The 20,424-nt window shown below is 45.1% G+C and overlaps 1 protein-coding gene across 1 annotated transcript; it reads left to right on the top strand.

Moving 5' to 3' along the window:
* The first annotated feature begins 1 nt into the window (after position 1).
* Positions 2-11,383, top strand: LOC122944475 (dynactin subunit 5). The gene is made up of 6 exons (XM_044302786.1): positions 2-89; positions 2,046-2,114; positions 5,764-5,882; positions 9,023-9,134; positions 9,862-9,964; positions 10,996-11,383. Exons 1-6 carry the CDS (start codon positions 42-44, stop codon positions 11,091-11,093), a joined length of 549 nt encoding a protein of 182 aa, XP_044158721.1. The 5' UTR covers positions 2-41; the 3' UTR covers positions 11,094-11,383.
* Positions 11,384-20,424: the final 9,041 nt, after the last annotated feature.

Below are 20,424 nucleotides of genomic sequence, written 5' to 3'. Positions count from 1 at the left end.
CGGCGCGCCAGGAGCGGAAGTGACGTCACGCCGGCCGAGCCATGGAGCTGAGCGAGCTGCTGTATAACAAGTCGGAGTACATAGAGACTGTGAGTGTCGTGGAGGGGACATAGCCCTGCGTGGGCAGACATGGCGGCCTGGGGGTGCGTCCCCCCTCCCCCACCGGCCGTGTACATGTATGTTCTGTGCGCCCTCCATGACCACGCCTGCATCATCCTCTGACTGTCATGTATGTGGGATGTATGGAGGCCCGTGGTGTCTGAATTATGCCTCATACTGGTACATATGTGTGTAGTCCATGCTTACATACTGCAAAGGCTTTGGGTGGGGTTGTCCCATGATTTGTATGTATTCCCCGGCCTATCCTCAGTGTGTATTAGGTGGAGGTCTGACATTGGGAGCCCCCCTGATCAGCCTGTGAGCTCGGCCCCCATTCTCCATCATCCGTCCCTTCCCCTTTGTGTTCTGTCAGTTGTCTTATCCCGTGTCCTGAGTTTTTTTGTGATACGTTATTAGACAGTCATGGTATTTGTACGGCTGTATGCGCTGTCTCTGTGCCCTTTTTACATCTCAATGGTCCACTGTGGGCTCTGTACCAGCTGTGCTGTATCACTTTGTTTTTCTTTATTTATGTATTATTGAATTAACACGTAATGTGCTAATAAAAATCTACAGTTTAAAAAAAATAACGTATTGCTTTATAAAAATGTCACCCTTTCCTAGTGCCTCCTGTGCCATCAGATCAGCCCTTCCATGCCATGACCCCCAGTGCCCCCATGATGGCACTGCCATCAGCCCTTCCATCCAGATAGCCATGATGTCCCAGTGCCTTTTATGCCATCCACCATGTCCCCCAGATCAGCCCCTCCATGTGCCAAATCACAGGTGCCCCCATTAACCCCTCTCCCCCACCAATAACTTTATACATGCCAAATCACAGGTGCCCCCATTTCCCCATGCCAAATCACAAGTGCCCCTCCTTCCGCCAATAACGTTATACATGCCAAATCACAAGTGCCCCCATTTCCCCATGCCAAATCACAGGTGCCCCCATTTCCCCCAGCCCATGCCAATTCACAGGTGCCACCATTTCCCGCCCCGCCGCTGCTGCCTCTGCTAACTTTATACTTACCGTTCAGTGCAGAGCGCGCCGACACATGGAGTCCGCAGGAGATGGTCTTCATCCCAGCATGCACTGGGGACCTGATGTCACACACAGCGTCAGCCAGCGCGCTGACGATGCGTGAACGCAAGGTCCTGCAGCGCGGTGCAGTCGGGAGGCCGCGGAGCAGTGAGTGAGAAGCTTCATTTCACTCGCGCTCCGTGGTCATGTTATCTAAACGAATCCTCGATGCAGTATTTTTTTTTTTTACTCGATTACGTCGATTAAATCGATGAATCGTTTCAGCCCTATGATGAGTGTTTATAAGGTCAGTGATAAGGAGCCATCAGTTGAGCTGCCTGATGGAACAGATTAAAAATACAGAGCCTGCTGGTAGAGAATCTCAAGATTGTACAGAGACAGGGCCTCTCTGGTGTCCAGACCCGTGGGAAGTGCACATAGGCGGGTGGCTTTTCCTATAGTGTGCAAGCACGACCACCGCTGCTGGATTGCAGGGTGGTCATAACCATGGATACAAGCAGTGTATAATGTAATGGAAAATATGAATCCAGCCAGCAATATGGACAATCACAATACATTAGTAAGTGCTTTGTAGTACCTGTGTCTACATAATAAATTACGTTTGCTGAAGTGAGACAACCCCTTCAACACAACAGTGCATTGGAGAACTGCTTACAGTACAATTCCCTAGCATTGTAGACAGTGTATGGCAGTGGTCTCCAACTTCTGTCCCTCCCAAGTTTTGAGATACCAGAACTCCCATCACACCAGATGGAAACTGCCTGCAGTTCGATTCCCTCCTGTTTTAGATACGTTACGTCCATACTGGATACTCCCTTGAGGATACCCGTGGTTTAAGCTGACTTACGACCGCGTGCCATAAAAGAAAACTCTGTAACCTTCTTGTGTGTTCTGTCCTCAGGCCTCCGGAAATAAAGTCAGTCGTCAGTCTGTATTATGCGGAAGCCAGAACATCGTCCTCAATGGCAAGGTGGGTGATATACGTACTACTTACTGCACATACAGTAACAGGCTACCTGTCAGTTTTACACTGACAGGCATATTGTATCACAGTATAGAAGTGAAGGGATCAGCAGATTGGATGTTCACGCCCCCTAGTGGCTGGAGAGAAAATAAATAAATGTTTTACAAGAATGACTTCCCCCTTGGAAGAAATAATAAAAGTGATCAAAAGTCATTAAAAATACTGTATAAATTTGGTATCACGGAATGATCTGTGGGATAAAGTCCCCCATTGACTTTCAGCGTATTTAGTGACGCTTTGTTCCCTTTTGATTTAACACAACCGCATCCTAACGGAACTGATGCATCCTGATGTGTTAAATCAAATGGAACCATTTTGGTCCGGTTTTGGGATCCTCCGCTGGAAACCAATGCGGGTATGTGAAAGTAGCCTTAGGCCTCTTTCACACGTCCGTGTCCATGATGGCAATTGGGACAAAATGGTCAGAGGTTCATCCGTGTTTTTCCGTTTTTGGCCCCCTGTGTGTCATCTAAATTTCACATACACTGCTTACGTGAAAATTCCTTTCCAGAGCATCTCGTACCTTCTCAAATAGCTGATCGGCGAGGGTCCTGGGTGTTGGATACTGATGACCTATCCAGCCCATTCTGAGAGCTTTTTTTGGTTAAAACTAATGTGAGAACTGAGAAGTCTTCATTTTTTGTTTGTCAAGATGATTTTTTTATGGCATCATTTATATAATTTGTATTCTATTTTTATGATATGGATGCTTTAAAGTACAAGATAAGCCCGGTTCCCGGGTGTTCGACCCCCACCGATCAGATACTGATGACCTATCCAGAGGGGGTTGGAAAACCCTTTTAAATGTAATTTTGGGAAACATTTTCCCATGCAGTTCCTTTTATGACCTGTTTATCTGGGGGCGCTGTTGCTTTACCTATAGACTGTAATTCAGAAGCTGCAATAGTTGACGTTAGGGAGGAATTAAACTTGTCAGGTTTAGGTTCTTGTGGCTTTTTATACTTACAGGTGAAGAGACTTCCCAATGACTTGTTCCTAGTCCTTGCCTGCCCCCCTCTCTTCATGCAGCAGGGGTCAATGGTCGAAGAACACAACTTAGTATTGTATTAAAAATGCAAATATCAGCTTGGAGAGATTGTGTCCTTAAGGTAACTCCTTAACAGGCATATGGGCATCAAAGAGCACCCCACAACCTTCCGTTAGCCAAGGTGGAAATGGGGTAACACAGAGCAATTCGCAGAGGTCGCAATAACGCCTGTACGAGTGCCTTAGACTTTTCCCTGCCATTCATCGGTGCAGTGAGCAATGCTGCCCGTACCCGTAATAACCAATGCTCCGTACAGCAAGGAGCTTTGTTATTGGTTGGACCGGGATCTGTAAGGAGGAGGGGCTGATTGACGAGAGTAGTACGGGGAGCGGTACGCTGTGTCCGAGGGCCCCGGCTAACATGGCGGCAGGGGAGCTTAAGACGACTCCTCAGTGGTGGAAAACTACAGTCCGGACCTCAAGATGAACCTGCAGTACAAGGTGACAGCGCAGCGAGTAATGTATACTCAATTTCATACTCCTCCTCAGCTAAAAATGGTAAGAGGAGTATTTTTACTCTTCCGGAAAAAATGTAGTGCGGCCTCTGCTCTGAAGTATCCAGCCGTCCGTGTATAAGCCGGTATGGGTAATAGACGAGGGTTCTGAGCCAAAACTCACAGCAATATAGTCAGATAATAGGACAGGGAGGTCACAGCTGTTTCCTGCCGGCCGACAGCCTGTGCTGCTGTCCTCTGCACCCCCACACACGTGCTTGCTCAGTCAAGTAGGGGAATAAGCCATTCTTAGACATGAAATCCCATCCTTATCCCCCCTTGCAGTTGGGTGACCGTCAGGAGGCTGCAAACATATTAGCTGATCGGCAGGCTCGACCTATGTCTATGGCTAGCAGGACGCGGCCACTTTTTTTGTGTTAGCACCCCCTGGTGGCCCGTACTGGAAAAAAAAAGAAAAAATATATATTTTAGTGGAGAAAATGTCATTTTACCCCAAAGAAAAAAACTTAACTATTTCATAAATTATAAAAAAAAGCACAACACGTTTCCCTTCTGTGTCCAGCTTTAGATCACGCTAGGCCAGGAGCGAGGGCACGCAGGTTCTCCATGCTTGTGATCAGGCCTCATTGTGGTAGTCTTTACGGAAGGAGTTTGACAGATTATATGGAAAGCAGAAAATCAGTGTGAGATTAGCGGCTCCCTTCAGCTTTCAGCAGAGACTTTTATCCTCATTTATCAGGTTTACACGATCATCCAGTGAATTAGACGCGACTCACCAGGGAGCGCTCTCTGCACCTAGCAATTATCACTCTGCACCAGATAAATAAAAGTGGCTTCTGAAAATACTGTGCATACATAAAGGTGGCCGTACACATTAGGTGCATGCGGCCGAACTTGCTGGTATCAGCAGGACTGGCCAACCATCTAATGTATATGGGGGCCTCCCAACTGGCCTGACGGCAAATGTCGGGAAAGAGAAGGATCAGGCAGTTGGATTTCAGCATGTCCAGTCCTTTTGTCCCTGGGTAGACAAGCCACTTGCAGAGGTCTCTTTCATCCCCCTTACTGTCCAAGGCACATGCATGCTTGGCTGAATGCTATCTAATGTGTATGGCCAGCCTTAGTCCGCCTTTGATCCCTATTTTAGAGCTTGTATAAAGATATAGGGGCACATTTATTAAGACCGGCATTTTAGATGCCGGTCTTATTAAAGCCTTAAACTGGCGGTGGATCGGCCGAAGTTACGAAGAGGCGCCGGCCTCTCCATAACTTTGGCGCATCCAGTGCCAGTTCTAAATATAAGACATCTTCCAATGGTGTAGAAAATGGTGAATGAAACAGGCCGACCCATGCCCACAATTTTAGAGCTGGCATGAGCGGAGCGAGCAGCGCAGCTAACCGCTGTGCCGCTATCTGCGCCTGAAATTTAGGAATATTTCAGCACAGTAAATTGCCCCCATAATCTGTATAAAAAGTCATTTTGTAAATTCATTAAAGGAGTCTTCTCTGTGTTTAATATTAATGACCGCTCCTCTGGATAGGTCACCAATATCAGATCGGTGGGGGTCCAACACCGGGCACCACCACTAGTCAGCTGTTTGAGGAAGATGTGGCAATGTAGTGAGCACCACAGCATCCACTCGGCTTACCAAGCCCAGCGCCGTCCATTGCATAGTGGCTGTGCTTGGTATTGCAGCTCAGCCACATTCACTTGAACAGGTGATCAGCGGGCGTGCCCCAAGTTGAAATGTCCTTGGACAATCCCTTTAATCCCCTTCATCCTTAGGATAGTCCGTCATTATCAAATTGGTGGGGGCCCAGCTCCTGGTGCCTCCACCAATAAGCTGTTTGAAGGGGGGTGGGCACGAAGGATGACCCCCTATAATTTTATTTACATGAGATTATTCTATTGGTGCAAAATTTAGATTCAAAATCACAAGTGCAAGGTCTGTGCAGACAGGTAGCCTCCAAAGGATGCTGGGAGATTTCAGCTCTGAAGCCTGCAGACTTAGGATCAAATAAATAACATTGGAGTACGATGTTTAGACTGAAATAACTGTCCTCACTTGCCCTTCTTTCTTTCCTCTTTGCAGACGATAGTCATGAACGACTGTATTATAAGAGGAGACCTGGCGAATGTTCGAGTGGGACGACACTGCGTCATCAAAAGTCGAAGCGTGATCCGACCACCATTCAAGAAGTTCAGCAAAGGGTGAGGCACGGACATAACCTAGTGCTATTTCTGCTTGTATACAGGCACGAAACACAAACCGTATTTTTCGCTTTATAAAACGCTTCTAGGTTTTAGAGGAAAAATAGGAAAACAAAATATTTTTCATCAGACCCCCCAATCTTTATCAAACCTCAGATAAGACTCCTCAATCTTTATCAAACCTCAGATTAGACTCCTCAATCTTTATCAGACCTCAGATTAGACTCCTCAATCTTTATCAAACCTCAGATTAGACTCCTCAATCTTTATCAAACCTCAGATTAGACTCCTCAATCTTTATCAAACCTCAGATTAGACTCCTCAATCTTTATCAGACCTCAGATTAGACTCCTCAATCTTTATCAGACCTCAGATTAGACTCCTCAATCTTTATCAGACCTCAGATTAGACTCCTCAATCTTTATCAGACCTCAGATTAGACTCCTCAATCTTTATCAGACCTCAGATTAGACTCCTCAATCTTTATCAGACCTCAGATTAGACTCCTCAATCTTTATCAGACCTCAGATTAGACTCCTCAATCTTTATCAGACCTCAGATTAGACTCCTCAATCGTTATCAGACCTCAGATTAGACTCCTCAATCTTTCAGACCTCAGATTAGACTCCTCAATCGTTATCAGACCTCAGATTAGACTCCTCAATCGTTATCAGACCTCAGATTAGACTCCTCAATCGTTATCAGACCTCAGATTAGACTCCTCAATCGTTATCAGACCTCAGATTAGACTCCTCAATCGTTATCAGACCTCAGATTAGACTCCTCAATCGTTATCAGACCTCAGATTAGACTGCTCAATCTTTGGCCTCATGCACACAGACGTTTTTTTTTGTGGTCCGCAAAAATGGGTTCCGTGATCCGTGTCCGTTTTTTCTTCCGTAGGTCTTCCTTGATTTTTGGAGGATCCACTGACATGAAAAATGAAAAAAAAATCTAAATCAAGTTTGCCTTTGAAATGATAGGAAAAAACGGACACGGACGCGGATGACAATCTTGTGTGCATCCGTAATTTTTCACGGACCTATTGACTTGAATGGGTCAGTGAACCATTGTCCGTGAAAAAAATAGGACAGGTCCTATTTTTTTCACGGACTGGAAACACGGATCACGGCCGCGGATGCCTAACGGTGCATTTTCAGATTTTTCCACGGACCCATTGAAAGTCAATGGGTCAGCGGAAAAAAACGGAACAACGGCCGCGGATGCACACAACGGTCGTGTGCATGAGGCCTTTATCAGACCTCAGATTAGACTCCTCAATCTTTTATCAGACCTCAGATTAGACTCCTTAATCTTTTATCAGACCTCAGATTAGACTCCTTAATCTTTATCAGACCTCAGATTAGACTCCTTAATCTTTATCAGACCTCAGATTAGACTCCTCAATCTGTATCAGACCTCAGATTAGACTCCTCAATCTGTATCAGACCTCAGATTAGACTCCTCAATCTGTATCAGACCTCAGATTAGACTCCTCAATCTGTATCAGACCTCAGATTAGACTCCTCAATCTTTTATCAGACCTCAGATTAGACTCCTCAATCTTTATCAGACCTCAGATTAGACTCCTCAATCTGTATCAGACCTCAGATTAGACTCCTCAATCTGTATCAGACCTCAGATCCTCAGATTACACTCCTCAATCTTTATCAAGCCTCAGATTAGACCCCACCAAATCTTTATCAGACTTCAGATTAGACTCCTCAATCTGTATCAGACCTCAGATTAGACTCCTCAATCTGTATCAGACCTCAGATTAGACTCCTCAATCTGTATCAGACCTCAGATTAGACTCCTCAATCTGTATCAGACCTCAGATTAGACTCCTCAATCTGTATCAGACCTCAGATTAGACTCCTCAATCTTTCAGACCTCAGATCCTCAGATTACACTCCTCAATCTTTATCAAGCCTCAGATCCTCAGATTACACTCCTCAATCTTTATCAAGCCTCAGATTAGACCCCACCAAATCTTTATCAGACTTCAGGTCAGACTCCCCAATCTTTATCAGACGTCAGATCGCCCCCCCCCCCCCCCCCCCCCCAATCAGACCTCAAACTTCCTCAGATCAGACATAAAAAATATAAATTAACCTCTCCTGCTCCAGATGGTGCTGCCACTCTGCAGATCTAGCGCACTCTTCCTGCACTCGCCGCTCCCTGTTTTTCTGCCGGCGCTGCACTGTGACCTGATATTGCACAGCGCCAGGTCATAGTGCCAGAAGACCAGGGACGGATGAGTAAAGCCAGCATCAGCGCTAAACTCTCCACACCCCCTGCATACTAATGATACTGCCCGTTAATATTTGCTTTATAAGACGCGTCATATTTCCACCACTTTTGGAGGACAAAAAGTGCGTCTTATAAAGCGAAAAATACAATATATAAAAGCCAACTGGGTATGTGTTTGCTCTGGCAGCTGCTTATCTCTCTAAAGAACAAAAGGATCAAGTATATTGAAGTCCAACAAGCTTGATCCTTCTCTCCACGGACAGTCGATAGGTTCCCGTACACATTAGATGGTCGGCTGGAATCGTCAAGTTTGGCCGAATTTAAAGTGCATGGCCAGTTTTACTATCTGGAGTCGGCCAGCACTAATTATTACAATACTTCTTCCTATGTACAAAAGTATGAGCAGATGCAGGATCTGGCCCGTAGAAGTGTTTGTGTATTCTCGTGACTCCTGCGCCCATATATGAGACACCACCAATTAATAGTCCATTGCTGCCCATTAAGTGTCCTGTCCCTGTGCTTCCATTACACAGTGTTATTCTTAGTTCTCTAATTCCCTTTAATTGCCAATAGAGCTTCTGTCTTTTCAGTTTGTTCCGTTCCTTGCCAGTAAAAAAGCCCACCGCCTCGCTAAATGCCAATTATATTCACATATGAAGAAAAATGGGTCAAAATGAAAGATCCTTTATGTGGAGGAAAAACTGTGCCACATAATTGGACCGAGGGTCAGCGGTGTATACCTGCCCCCAGCTATGATAGCAGCTCGTGACTCTGTGGTCACAGGGCGACACATAAAACGCTGTAGCTCTAGGACCATGCGATGCATTATGGAACATGTGATTCGGCAAGATGGCGGGGTAAACACCTAATATCTCTTGCTCCTACAGGGTGGCTTTTTTCCCTCTACACATCGGAGACCATGTCTTTATAGAAGAAGACTGCGTGGTGAATGCGGCACAGATAGGCTCCTATGTACACATAGGGAAGAACTGTGTCATCGTAAGTATCAAGAATTTAAAGGGATCTGGTCCATGGCGGCATCTCCTCACTCATTGTAAAAAGGCTGCAATTCTCAGTTTGATTGCTTGGTTTTCAAGTGTCTAGATCAGGGGTCACCAGCTTTCGGCACTCCCGCTGCTGTGAAACTACAATTCCCAGCATGCTCCATTCATTTCTATGGGCGTTCGGAGAAGAACAGAGTAAGTATGCATGCTGGGATTTGTAGTTTCACTACAGCTGGAGTGCCGGAGGTTGCCTACCCCTGGTCTAGATATTAATGAGCTATCATCAGGATACAAATTGGTGGCGGTCCGGCGCCCCCACAGATCAACTGTTTTCGGACGGCACCACAGTGGATGGAGCCAGAAGCAGAAGGCTCCATGTACTGTGTATGCAGTTCAGCTCTCAATCACATGAATGGCGACCCTTCACATCTGTTTGGTGGAGGTGCAGGGTGTGGGACACCCACCCATGTGATATTGATGGCCTGTTCTGAGGATAGGTCTTCAATATCTAGACACTGTTCAACCCCTTAAAAGCAGGGGTGCACAACCCCTGTTTCAAAGCTACAACTCCTAGTATGTTTTGACAGCTGGAGAGCAGCCCTCCTGATAGGGGTCCTAAAGTCTTGTGGCCCCTTGATTTTTTACATCACTTGAAATAATGCTTTCAACACTGTGTTTCAAAATTTGAGGTTCAATCTCATCAATTCTTGTATTGCGTACAGGGCCGGAGATGCGTCTTGAAGGATTGCTGTAAAATATTGGACAATACGGTTTTGCCCCCTGAGACGGTGGTCCCCCCATTTACCGTGTTTTCTGGCTGCCCCGGTGAGTCCAGATTGTTGGGGAAAGTAGTGGTGGTTGAGATTTAGGCTATGGTTCCACGGTGACTTCAAAGGTTGAGGTAAAGCAGCCAGTGACTGAGACCACTCAACAACCAAGAACTGCAGTGAGGGGGGTTCCTCTCCCACATGAAGATAAAGGCCATGGTCAAGAGATTTAAAGGAGTTGTCCATTGTTGACTTGGTATTTTAAATTCCACGTCCCAGACCTGTGAAGGGAAGTATACTTACCCGCCACTCAGTGATGGTTCTGTGTCTTCCAGACTGTTTTCACCAAACTTTTGGTCCCCTGCATGTAAACTTCCTGCATGCATGACAAGTATCTAAGTAGTACCGCTTGGAGACACGTCACCACAGAGGCCAGTCATTGGCTGCAGTGGCATACATGACCCTGCCCATGCAGGAAGTATACATGCAATGACAGTCAGGGAGCCACTGAACCAGCTGCGGGGAGCAGGAAGTATATTTCCTTCACGGATCTGGCGGGGTGGGGGGTGTAATTTAGAAAAGAACGAGTTAACATTGAACAACCCCTTTAACTGTCTTGACTCTGGCCTTTACCTTCAGGTGGAGAACATTGGATAACCCCTGTTTCCTAGGCTGGCCATACACATAAGATAGCTGTTGAACGGATTGCTCTCTCGCTCGACCCACGCGTACACGTGCACACCATGCTCGGCCAAATATACATGTGTTCTGAGTGGAAAAGGGGATATAGCATCTGCCAGACTCCTCTGGTCAAACAACAGAATTATGTTGTAAGGAGCATGTCCAAAACACCAATCCATACCTCCCTCAACATCTGCCACTGGGAGACCCCCGTACACCTTTAAAAATCAGCCAGCCCTGCTGAAATCGGCTGGTGCGGCCAATATACGTCTAATGTGTAAATCTCTTATTAGTGGATCTTTATTATTAACTATAAATTATATATATATATATATATATATATAAAAAACTTATTCTGGACTTTTATTTTGTCTGATTTCTGCTCCTTTTGTCTTTTTACCCCTTTAGGACTGTTCTCAGGAGAGCTCCCAGAATGCACGCAGGAACTCATGATTGACGTCACCAAGAGTTACTACCAAAAGTTCCTTCCTCTGACGCAGATTTAGACAGGAGTGTCTGTCCCTCGGAGCTGGTTTCATTTATTTTCTATTATTTTGTACATGTATATATTAACATATCCTGCATTCCACCGGCCAAGAGTTCCCCTTTAACACTATGTATTTATTAAGGCCCCTTCTTTACCCTCTTCACTATCTGGCAGCAGTCCCGCTCGGCACGGATTATCCTGGGATCCAATCGCAAACATTGCTACTCCCTTTCTGACAAAGTAAGGTCTAGAAGCCACTGGTCTGTAGTACGACACTGACCTTCCGTTGCAATAAATACTCGCCCTCTGTATTGCTTACATATTTTTTCATGTTCTTGGCACTTACAGAAGTTATTCTGCCAGTGAATTTTATTTATTGTATAGATCATGAAAAAATAGCAGTGTTTTCAATTTACATGCATTAAAAACACTGATCCAGTGAAGAATCATGACATTTACTTACATAATATGGCGCCACCTGGTGTTCAAACTATATAGCAATGTGCACATCCGGTCCTGAGCTGAATGCTGGTGGCCATGCTTAGTCACTTTCCCCACTGCCGGATAATCATTCCTGTTCTCGGCATAGTGAGCCTCTGTTCACTGAACAGCAGCTTATAAAAATTGCTTGTATGCTGCTTGACAGGGAAGATGGAAGCGCCTGTGCAGAAACATGGCAGTATACAGCACAGCTGAGAAGACTGCTTCTGGACTGAATTTTAGTGCTCCAGACTCCATGGTACATGTATTATCTATATGCAGGGAAACTTAACCCCTTAAGGACTCAGCCCTATTTCACCTTAAGGACTTGGCCATTTTTTGCAAATCTGACCAGTGTCACTTTAAGTGCTGATAACTTTAAAACGCTTTGACTTATCCAGGCCGTTCTGAGATAGTTTTTTCGTCACATCTTGTACTTCATGACACTGCAAAAATTGGGTCAAAAAAGTTAATTTTTTTGGATGAAAAAATACCATATTTACCAAAAATTTTGAAAAATTTGCAAATTTCAAAGTTTCAGTTTCTCTACTTCTGTAATACATAGCAATACCCCCAAAAATGTTGATGACTTTACATTCCCCATATGTCTACTTCATGTTTGCAGCATTTTGGGAATGATATTTTATTTTTTGGGGATGTTACAAGGCTTACAAGTTTAGAAGCAAATCTTGAAATTTTTCAGAAATTTACAAAAACCCAATTTTTAGGGACCACTACAGGTCTGAAGTCACTTTGCGAGGCTTACATAATAGAAACTGCCCAAAAATGACCCCATTCTATAAACTACACCCCTCAAGGTATTCAAAACTAATTTTACAAACTTCGTTAACCCTTTAGGTGTTGCACAAGAGTTATTGGCAAATGGGGATGAAATTTGAGAATTTCATTTTTTTGCCTAATTTTCCATTTTAACCCTTTTTTTCTACTAACAAAGCAAGGGTTAACAGCCAAACAAGACTGTATCTTTATTGCCCTGACTCTGCCGTTTACAGAAACACCCCAAATGTGGCCGTAAACTACTGTACGGCCACACAGCGGGGCGTAGAGTGAAAGGTGCGCCGTATGGTTTTTGGAAGCCAGATTTTGCTGGACTGGTTTTTTGACACCATGTCCCATTTGAAGCCCCCCTGATGCACCCCTAGAGTAGAAACTCCATAAAAGTGACCCCATCTAAGAAACTACACCCCTCAAGGTATTCAAAACTGATTTTACAAACTTTGTTAACCCTTTAGGTGTTGCACAAGATTTAATGGAAAATAGAGATACAATTTCAAAATTTCACTTTTTTGGCAGATCTTCCATTTTAATATTTTTTTCCAGTTACAAAGCAAGGGTTAACAGCCAAAAAAACTCATTATTTATGGCCCTGATTCTGTAGTTTACAGAAACACCCCATATGTGGTCGTAAACCGCTGTACGGGCACACGGCAGGGCGCAGAAGGAAAGGAATGCCATACGGTTTTTGGAAGGCAGATTTTGCTGGACTGGTTTTTTGACACCATGTCCCATTTGAAGCCCCCCTGATGCACCCCTAGAGTAGAAACTCCATAAAAGTGACCCCATTTTAGAAACTACGGGATAGGGTGGCAGTTTTGTTGGTACTAGTTTAGGGTACATATGATTTTTGGTTGCTCTATATTACACTTTTTTGTGCGGCAAGGTAACAAGAAATAGATTTTTTGGCACGTTTTTATTTTTTGTTATTTACAAAATTCATCTGACAGGTTAGATCATGTGGTAATTTTATAGAGCAGGTTGTCACGGACGTGGCGATACCTAATATGTATACAATTTTTTTTATTTATGTAAGTTTTACACAATGATTTCATTTTTAAAACAAAAAAAATGTTTTAGTGTCTCCATAGTCTAAGAGCCATAGTTTTTTTAGTTTTTGGGCAATTATCTTAAGTAGGGTCTCATTTTTTGCGGGATGAGATGACGGTTTGATTGGCACTATTTTGGGGTGCATATGACTTTTTGATCGCTTGCTATTACACTTTTTGTGATGTAAGATGGCAAAAAATTGCTTTTTTTACACGTTTTTTTTTTTTTTTTTTACGGTGGTCATCTGAGGGGTTAGGTCATGTGATATTTTTATAGAGCTGGTCGATACGGACGCGGCGATACCTAATATGTATACTTTTTTTATTTATTTAAGTTTTACACAATGATTTCATTTTTGAAACAAAAAAAATCATGTTTTAGTGTTTCCATAGTCTAAGAGCCATAGTTTTTTCAGTTTTTGGGCGATTATCTTGGGTAGGGTATGATTTTTGCGGGATGAGATGACGGTTTGATTGGTACTATTTTGGCGTACATGCGACTTTTTGGATCACTTTTATTACCTTTTTTGGGAAGTAAGGTGGGCAAAATTTCAATTTTCTCATAGTTTTTATTTTTATTTTTTTATGGCGTTCACCGTGCGGGGAAAGTAAAATGACCGTTTTATAGATCAGGTCGTTATGGACGCGGCGATACCTAATATGTGTAGTATATTTTTTTATTTTTATTTTTATTCAGTGATAAATGTGTTTTTTTTTTTATCTTAACTTTTTTCACTTTTTTTTTACATTTTTTTTGACCCAGACCCACTTGGTTCTTGAAGATCCAGTGGGTCTGATGTCTGTATAATACAGTACTGTACAATATATATTGTACTGCACTGTATTTTACTTACCACTTTGTCTGAACAGATCTCTGCCTTCAGCACAGATCTGTTCAGCACCATGGACAGCAGGACGCCTGAGAGGCGTCCTGTTGCCATGGGAACCTTCCCCGTCTGCTCAGTAGTGTTCAGAACTTCACAGACGGGGAAGGGTAAGGACGGGGCTTGGGGGGCTGCCTGGGAGCTCTCTCCCATCGGGGGGCTGCAAAGGCACAGCAGCCCCCCGATGGGAGAGGGAGGGAGCTCCCTGAGCTGTTAACCTTTTCCATACAGCGGTCCGTACGGACCGCTGTATGGAAAGGGTTAAACGGCTGACATCGCATCACCGATGTCAGCCGTTTATACCAGGGTGCCAGCAATGTGCTGGCACCCTGGTATACCCACTAGAAGCCAACGATTATTCAAGGGGAGGCGGGCGGGGGATCGTGATCCCGCCTCCCGCACCGCCCGCCTCCCGCACCGCCTGCGACACCCCCCCTGCACCACCCGCCCACATAATATCATTCAGGGGTGCAGGGGGGGGGTTAATAAAACTTAATTTCTGGCATTTTAACGTTTGATCCCCGCGGTCAGAGACCGCGGGGATCAGAATCGGCTAAAAGCGCAGCAAACCGCAGGTCTGAATTGACCTGCGGTTTGCTGCGATCGCCGATACGGGGGGGGTCACATGACCCCCCTCGGCGTTGTGACAGGATGGCGGCTGAATGATTTCAGCCGAAATCCCGTTCGGATTAACCCCCGGGGCGGCCGCAATCTTATTTTAAACTCATGCCGTACCGGTACGTCATGGGTCCTTAAGGACTCGGGAACCATGCCGTACCGATACGTCCTAAGTCCTTAAGGGGTTAAAGGGAACCTGTCACCGGGATTTTGTGCCTAGAGCTGAGGACATGGGTTGCTAGATGGCCGCTAGCACATCCGCAATACCCAGTCCCCATAGCTCTGTGTGCTTTTATTGTGTAAAAAAAAAAAAAAAAAAAATGATTTGATACATATGCAAATTAACCTGAAATGAGTCTTGTCCCTGACTCATCTCATGTACAGGACTCATCTCAGGTTAATTTGCATATGTATAAAAAAAAAAATTTACACAATAAAAGCACACAGAGCTATGGGGACTGGATATTGCAGATGTGCTAGCGGCCATCTAGCAACCCATGTCCTCAGCTCTATACCCAAAATCCCAGTGACAGGTTCCCTGGGAACTATTTATTTTTGACTTTCAGAGGGAAAAGGTGACTGATTGGGAACTTAATTGGATTATATTTACAGCTGCCAGAGGGGGAAGGTGACTGACTGAGAAGGTTAAATCGGGATTATATTTACAAGTGGCAGAGGGGGAAGGATACTTCACTAGGAAACTTGCTGGGACTATATTTATAGCTGCCAATGTGACAGATTTGGGAATTTAAAGTGGAATATATTTATGTCTACCAGAAGGGAAAGGCAACTGCCTGGGGATCTTAATCAGGATTATATTTACAGCTGCCATAGGGGAAGGGAAGTGACTGACTGGAGAGCTTAAAGAGGACCTGTCACCACTCCTCACATGTCTGTTTTAATAGCTTCATGCATTCCCCATGTTATAAAAGTTCTGGACCATCTATTCTTATGGCTCCATGTTGTGCCATTCCTATAGTATTCCTACTAGAAGTTATGAATGAATTGCTAGCAGTCTGCAGTAAGGGTACAGAGGGGTGGTAACAAGTTGGGGGGGGGTGTGCCTGCTTAGTCTGGCAGCACTGATTGGATAGAGTGACTCTGTGCAGGTACACACCTCTAACTGGTTACCGCCCCTCTGTACCCTTACTGCAGACTGCTAGCAATTCATTTATAACTTCTAGTAGGAATACTATAGGAATGGCACAACATAGAGCCATAAGAATAGAGGCTCCAGAATTGTTATTATATGGGGAATGCATGAAGCTATTAAAACAGGCATGTCAGGAGCGGTGTCAGGTCCTCTTTAACTGGCATTAAAGTGACAGAGGGGGAATGAGACTTGACTAGGGAATATATTTACAGCTGCCTGAGGGGAAGGTGACAGACTTGGGAACTTAATGTGGAATATATATGTTGCCACCAGAAGTGAAAGGTGACTGACTGGGGAACTTAATCAGGATTATATTTACAGCTGCTAGAGTGGGAAGGAGACTGACTAGTGGTAATTTTGGGGAGGGGAACGGGGGGGGGGGGGGTTGAAAGACATACAGAGTACATGTGCAGGGTTTTGTGAGTTGTAAGCAGGAAAGCAGCCATGAAATGGATCATGTGCCCACCCAGCATAGCACAGATTAGCAGTGGGGACACGGAGAAGGATATAGTCAACCCTTTCTACATGCAGTCAGCTGGATGCTGCGGTTATAGCTCCCGACACTCTTCAGCCATTCGTGGTCAGGTTGTCATATTCCACCATCAGACCCCACGTTTAGCATCTCTGAAGGTGCATGTTTTTGTAGGTAGGTGATCAGACATCCGTGACCACTTATATAAACTGTCAACATGGCAGACGTTGCCCGTTCTTACATAAGTGTTGTTTTGTGGGACTATACCAGCCAGAGGAGCATGGTAGCACACAGCTGAAGGTGTCTGTATATACAGCAGCACCCGGCCTCGGTGTACAAATAACAAGTGATTAGTGGCAAGTGATAATTTATGGCTTCCGAGTAATGACTTCCCTGTGTGGGTGGATTTCGACTTCATGATGACACAATGTTCCTTTCATTTTATTGTAAATGTCAGCTTATGTGTTGCTTTTCCGGACAGGGTTTATATTATACAACCTTATTTTTGTGCATAATCCGAATCACACGTGATACCCGCACAAGCCCTGAAAGGGTAGAGGTGAAGGGATAAGAATCTGCTTATGTTTTCCCATTTACCATGCTGGAGATACGAGAGATGTCCAGGTAAAAAAAATCAGGTATGACTGCAGCTAACTGTATAATTCCCCTTCTGTTGTCGTTTCGTACTTGCAGGGGTCTAGGAAGCCATGATGTGGTCTTCGCATCGTACGATGGCATTGGCTGTTCCTTTACCTTCAAAATAATAGCTTTTTGGGTTAAAGTTTTTTTGGGGGGGATTTAAATATTGATGCCTCTGGATAGGTCTGATCAATGGGGGAGGTGATTCCCGGCACCCACAACGATCAGAGTTTGCAGAAGCCGCAGCGCTCAGGTGAGCACCTTGGCCTCTGACTTCACGTCCATCAGTCACATGTCCCTTGTGCAGATCAGTCCCATTCAAGTGAATGGGCCTGGGCTGCAATACCAAGCACGGCTACTATACATTGTACAGTAGTAAACCGTGGAGGCCGCAGCGCTGGTCGGAGCACTGTAGCCCTTTCATAGAGCTGATCAGAGGGGTTGCCAGGAGTCGAACCCCCACCAATCATATATTGATGACTGGAGGATAGGTCATCAATATGTAATTTCCAGACAATGCATTTAAAGGGACTGTTTACCTTCCTGGCTAGAACTGCAAAGGCAACCATGCTTACTTGCTCTTGCGCTGGGTACCCGCTCCTTTGCTCCCCTGCTGCCTCCCTCAGGTCCACCGCTGCCAACATCCACTCTGAAGCCACCGCAGCGGTGACCTGCCTTGCGTCACACGACCAATTGACGTGACATCAGAGGGGCAGCTCACCACTGCAACCAGTCATTGGCTGCAGCAGCATCAAAGCATATATTGACTGCAGGGAAACTGAGCGAGGCGGGAGAGCAAGGGAGCAGGGACCCATCATAGATATCAGATTCTAAGATTGGTTTTGAAGTGGAACCTGGCAAGAAGCATTTTGTCTTCCGGTCAGAGTTTTCCTTTAAGGAGTGGTGTCCAACCTGGGCTTCCCATCTGTAGTAAACCACAACTCTCAGCATGACCAGGTAACCTGAAGCTGGGAGTCGTAGTTTATCAGCAGCTGGAGAACAGCTAATACATTTTCTGATGCAGTGAGTTGTAACCTGTGGCTCGCTGGCTGTTGAACCACAGGTCCCAGCATACCATCAGGCTGCAGACCTGCCGAGTTCACTAGAGGAGTCTGAGATTTCAGAGGTTCTGCCATCAGGTAAGGAACATGCAGAGTTCTCGTGATGTGACAAGGATTTATAGGCTGTTTGTTCCCTGTACTTTCATGTCTTGGCCAGGATTTTCACTGAGAACATTATATTCCTTTTGGTGTATTGTTCTATGATTAGTAAATAGGTCCTGCTTGTCAAACAGGTTAGGACTCCTAAGGTATCAGGCCTTAAAGGGGTTGATTAAGAAATCCTACTTTCAAATGCCGTATTCGTGAATTCTGAGTTACTAGAGGAGGGACCGACATTCAGGATCCTTATCTATTATATGAGCCATAGTGGAGAGCAGCTTCAAGGTGCGTCCACCCCCCCCGGAGGACCCGACATCCCACTGATATCGATGGAATCTGTGCAATGTTTCATTTCTCCTGTGGTGGCGCTGCTGCGAAGTTGACTGCTTGGTGCTAGATTCTTCCCCCTGCGGTTTTCTGGGGTTTCCAGCAGCAGGAGCCTGTGATCAGCTCATCGCAGTGGACTTTTCTATCAAAGTGTACAAACCCTTTAACATTACAGACAACTTTTAGTAACGTGATGACAAAAAAGTGGGCAGAGCAATTTTTTAAAGGGTTATTCTCACCTGGACATTTATGTCTCTCTCTCCGTTCACTTCTATGAGAACTCCCTTAGAAGTGAGCGGAGAGAGCTGCGCAGGCGCCACCACCCCTCCATTCATTGTGGCTGTGAGATGGGAGCTGTTCTCAAAATAGGTGGGGATCCCCGACATAGGACCAACACCTATCGGATGTGCCAAAAATATGGACATGCTGCAATGTCAAGATGGGAACAACCCTTTAACCCCTTAGTGACTAGCCTAGTTTGGGCCTTTAAAGCACATGAGAATCTCTTTCTAAGCTAGAACCAGCCCTGTACCTCACATGGATCCAGAGGTCTCCATTCATTGCTCCAGTTGTTCCTGCTAGATGTATTTCAGCCTGGCAGTTCAGGGGGAGGGAGGGGGGGTTCTGCTGTAGCTTTCAAGCCTATCACAGCTTGGGGTTGCATTTTCTTTCTTAAAGAGCGTGTCCTTTCTGCTGTAGCTCTCTCCCAGTAAGGGCTCATGCACACGAACATATTTTTGTCCGTTCTGCTATTTGTGCGGCCTTTATGCGGAACCAGTCATTTCAATGGGGCCACAAAAAACGGAAATGACTCAGCGTGCACTCCGTATCCTTATGTTCGCAAGTCCGTTCCGCAAACAAAATAGAACATGTCATATTCTTATCCATTTTGTGGACAAGGACAGGCATCGTTACAATGAATCTGCAAAAAATACTGATGTAACATGGTTGTCATCAATTTTTTTTCTTTGGCGGACCGAAAAATACACACGGTCGTGCATGAGCCCTAACTGTCACAGCTTCTAACAGAAGATATGGCTGGTGACAGTTGAAGATTTATTTAACTGAGCGTGTGCGACCACCTCAGTGAGGTGGACGAGAAACAAGCTAAAGAACAACCAGCAGGTGGCGCTATACAGATACAGTTTATTGAATAACTCAGTGGCCATACTACATTTTTAATTACATGCAATTACAAAAGTATTCAGAGCCAGGTGCTGGTTTGAAAACGGTAAAATATTTTTTATGGCACGACCTCTTTAAAGGGGTATTCCCATCAGTGACATTGATAGTATGTTGCTAGTATATGCCATAAATGTCAGATAGGTGCGGGTCCCACCCTGGGGATCCTGATGTGAACAAAAAGCAAGCCGCGCATGCGTGGCTACCCTCTATTCACCGCTCTTGGGCTTGGATATTTTCGGAAGCCCCATAGGGGTGAATGGAGGGGTGGCGTCAGCTATCTCCGGAATTTCCAAATAAATTAATGGAGTGGCCACGCCGTTCTTTTCAGGGGGGCTGCAGGAGGTATTGGGCTACCGCTGGAACCCCTGTGGATAGGGGATAACTTCAAACAAACGGAACACACCTTTAAAGGGAACCTGTCACCGGGATTTTGGGTATAGAGCTGAGGACATGGGTTGCTAGATAGCCACTAGCACATCTGCAATATCCAGTCCCCATAGCTCTGTGTGCTTTTATTGTGTTAAAAAAACCGAGTTGATATATATGCAAATTAACCTGAGATGAGTCCGAGACAGGACTCATCTCAGG

This window comes from Bufo gargarizans, chromosome 8 (assembly GCF_014858855.1).
Source record: "Bufo gargarizans isolate SCDJY-AF-19 chromosome 8, ASM1485885v1, whole genome shotgun sequence".
Taxonomy (NCBI): domain Eukaryota; kingdom Metazoa; phylum Chordata; class Amphibia; order Anura; family Bufonidae; genus Bufo; species Bufo gargarizans.
Note: the sequence above shows the minus strand (reverse complement) of the source record. Positions and strands in the feature narration are given on the sequence as shown.

Bases quoted from the DNA above. Each gene is read 5' to 3' on its own strand.
- LOC122944475 (XM_044302786.1), top strand. From the start codon at position 42: ATGGAGCTGAGCGAGCTGCTGTATAACAAGTCGGAGTACATAGAGACT. The intron at 5,883-9,022 runs GTGAGGCACGGA...TTGCTCCTACAG, and splicing joins TTCAAGAAGTTCAGCAAAGG to GGTGGCTTTTTTCCCTCTAC. The intron at 9,965-10,995 runs GTGAGTCCAGAT...TTACCCCTTTAG, and splicing joins CGTGTTTTCTGGCTGCCCCG to GACTGTTCTCAGGAGAGCTC.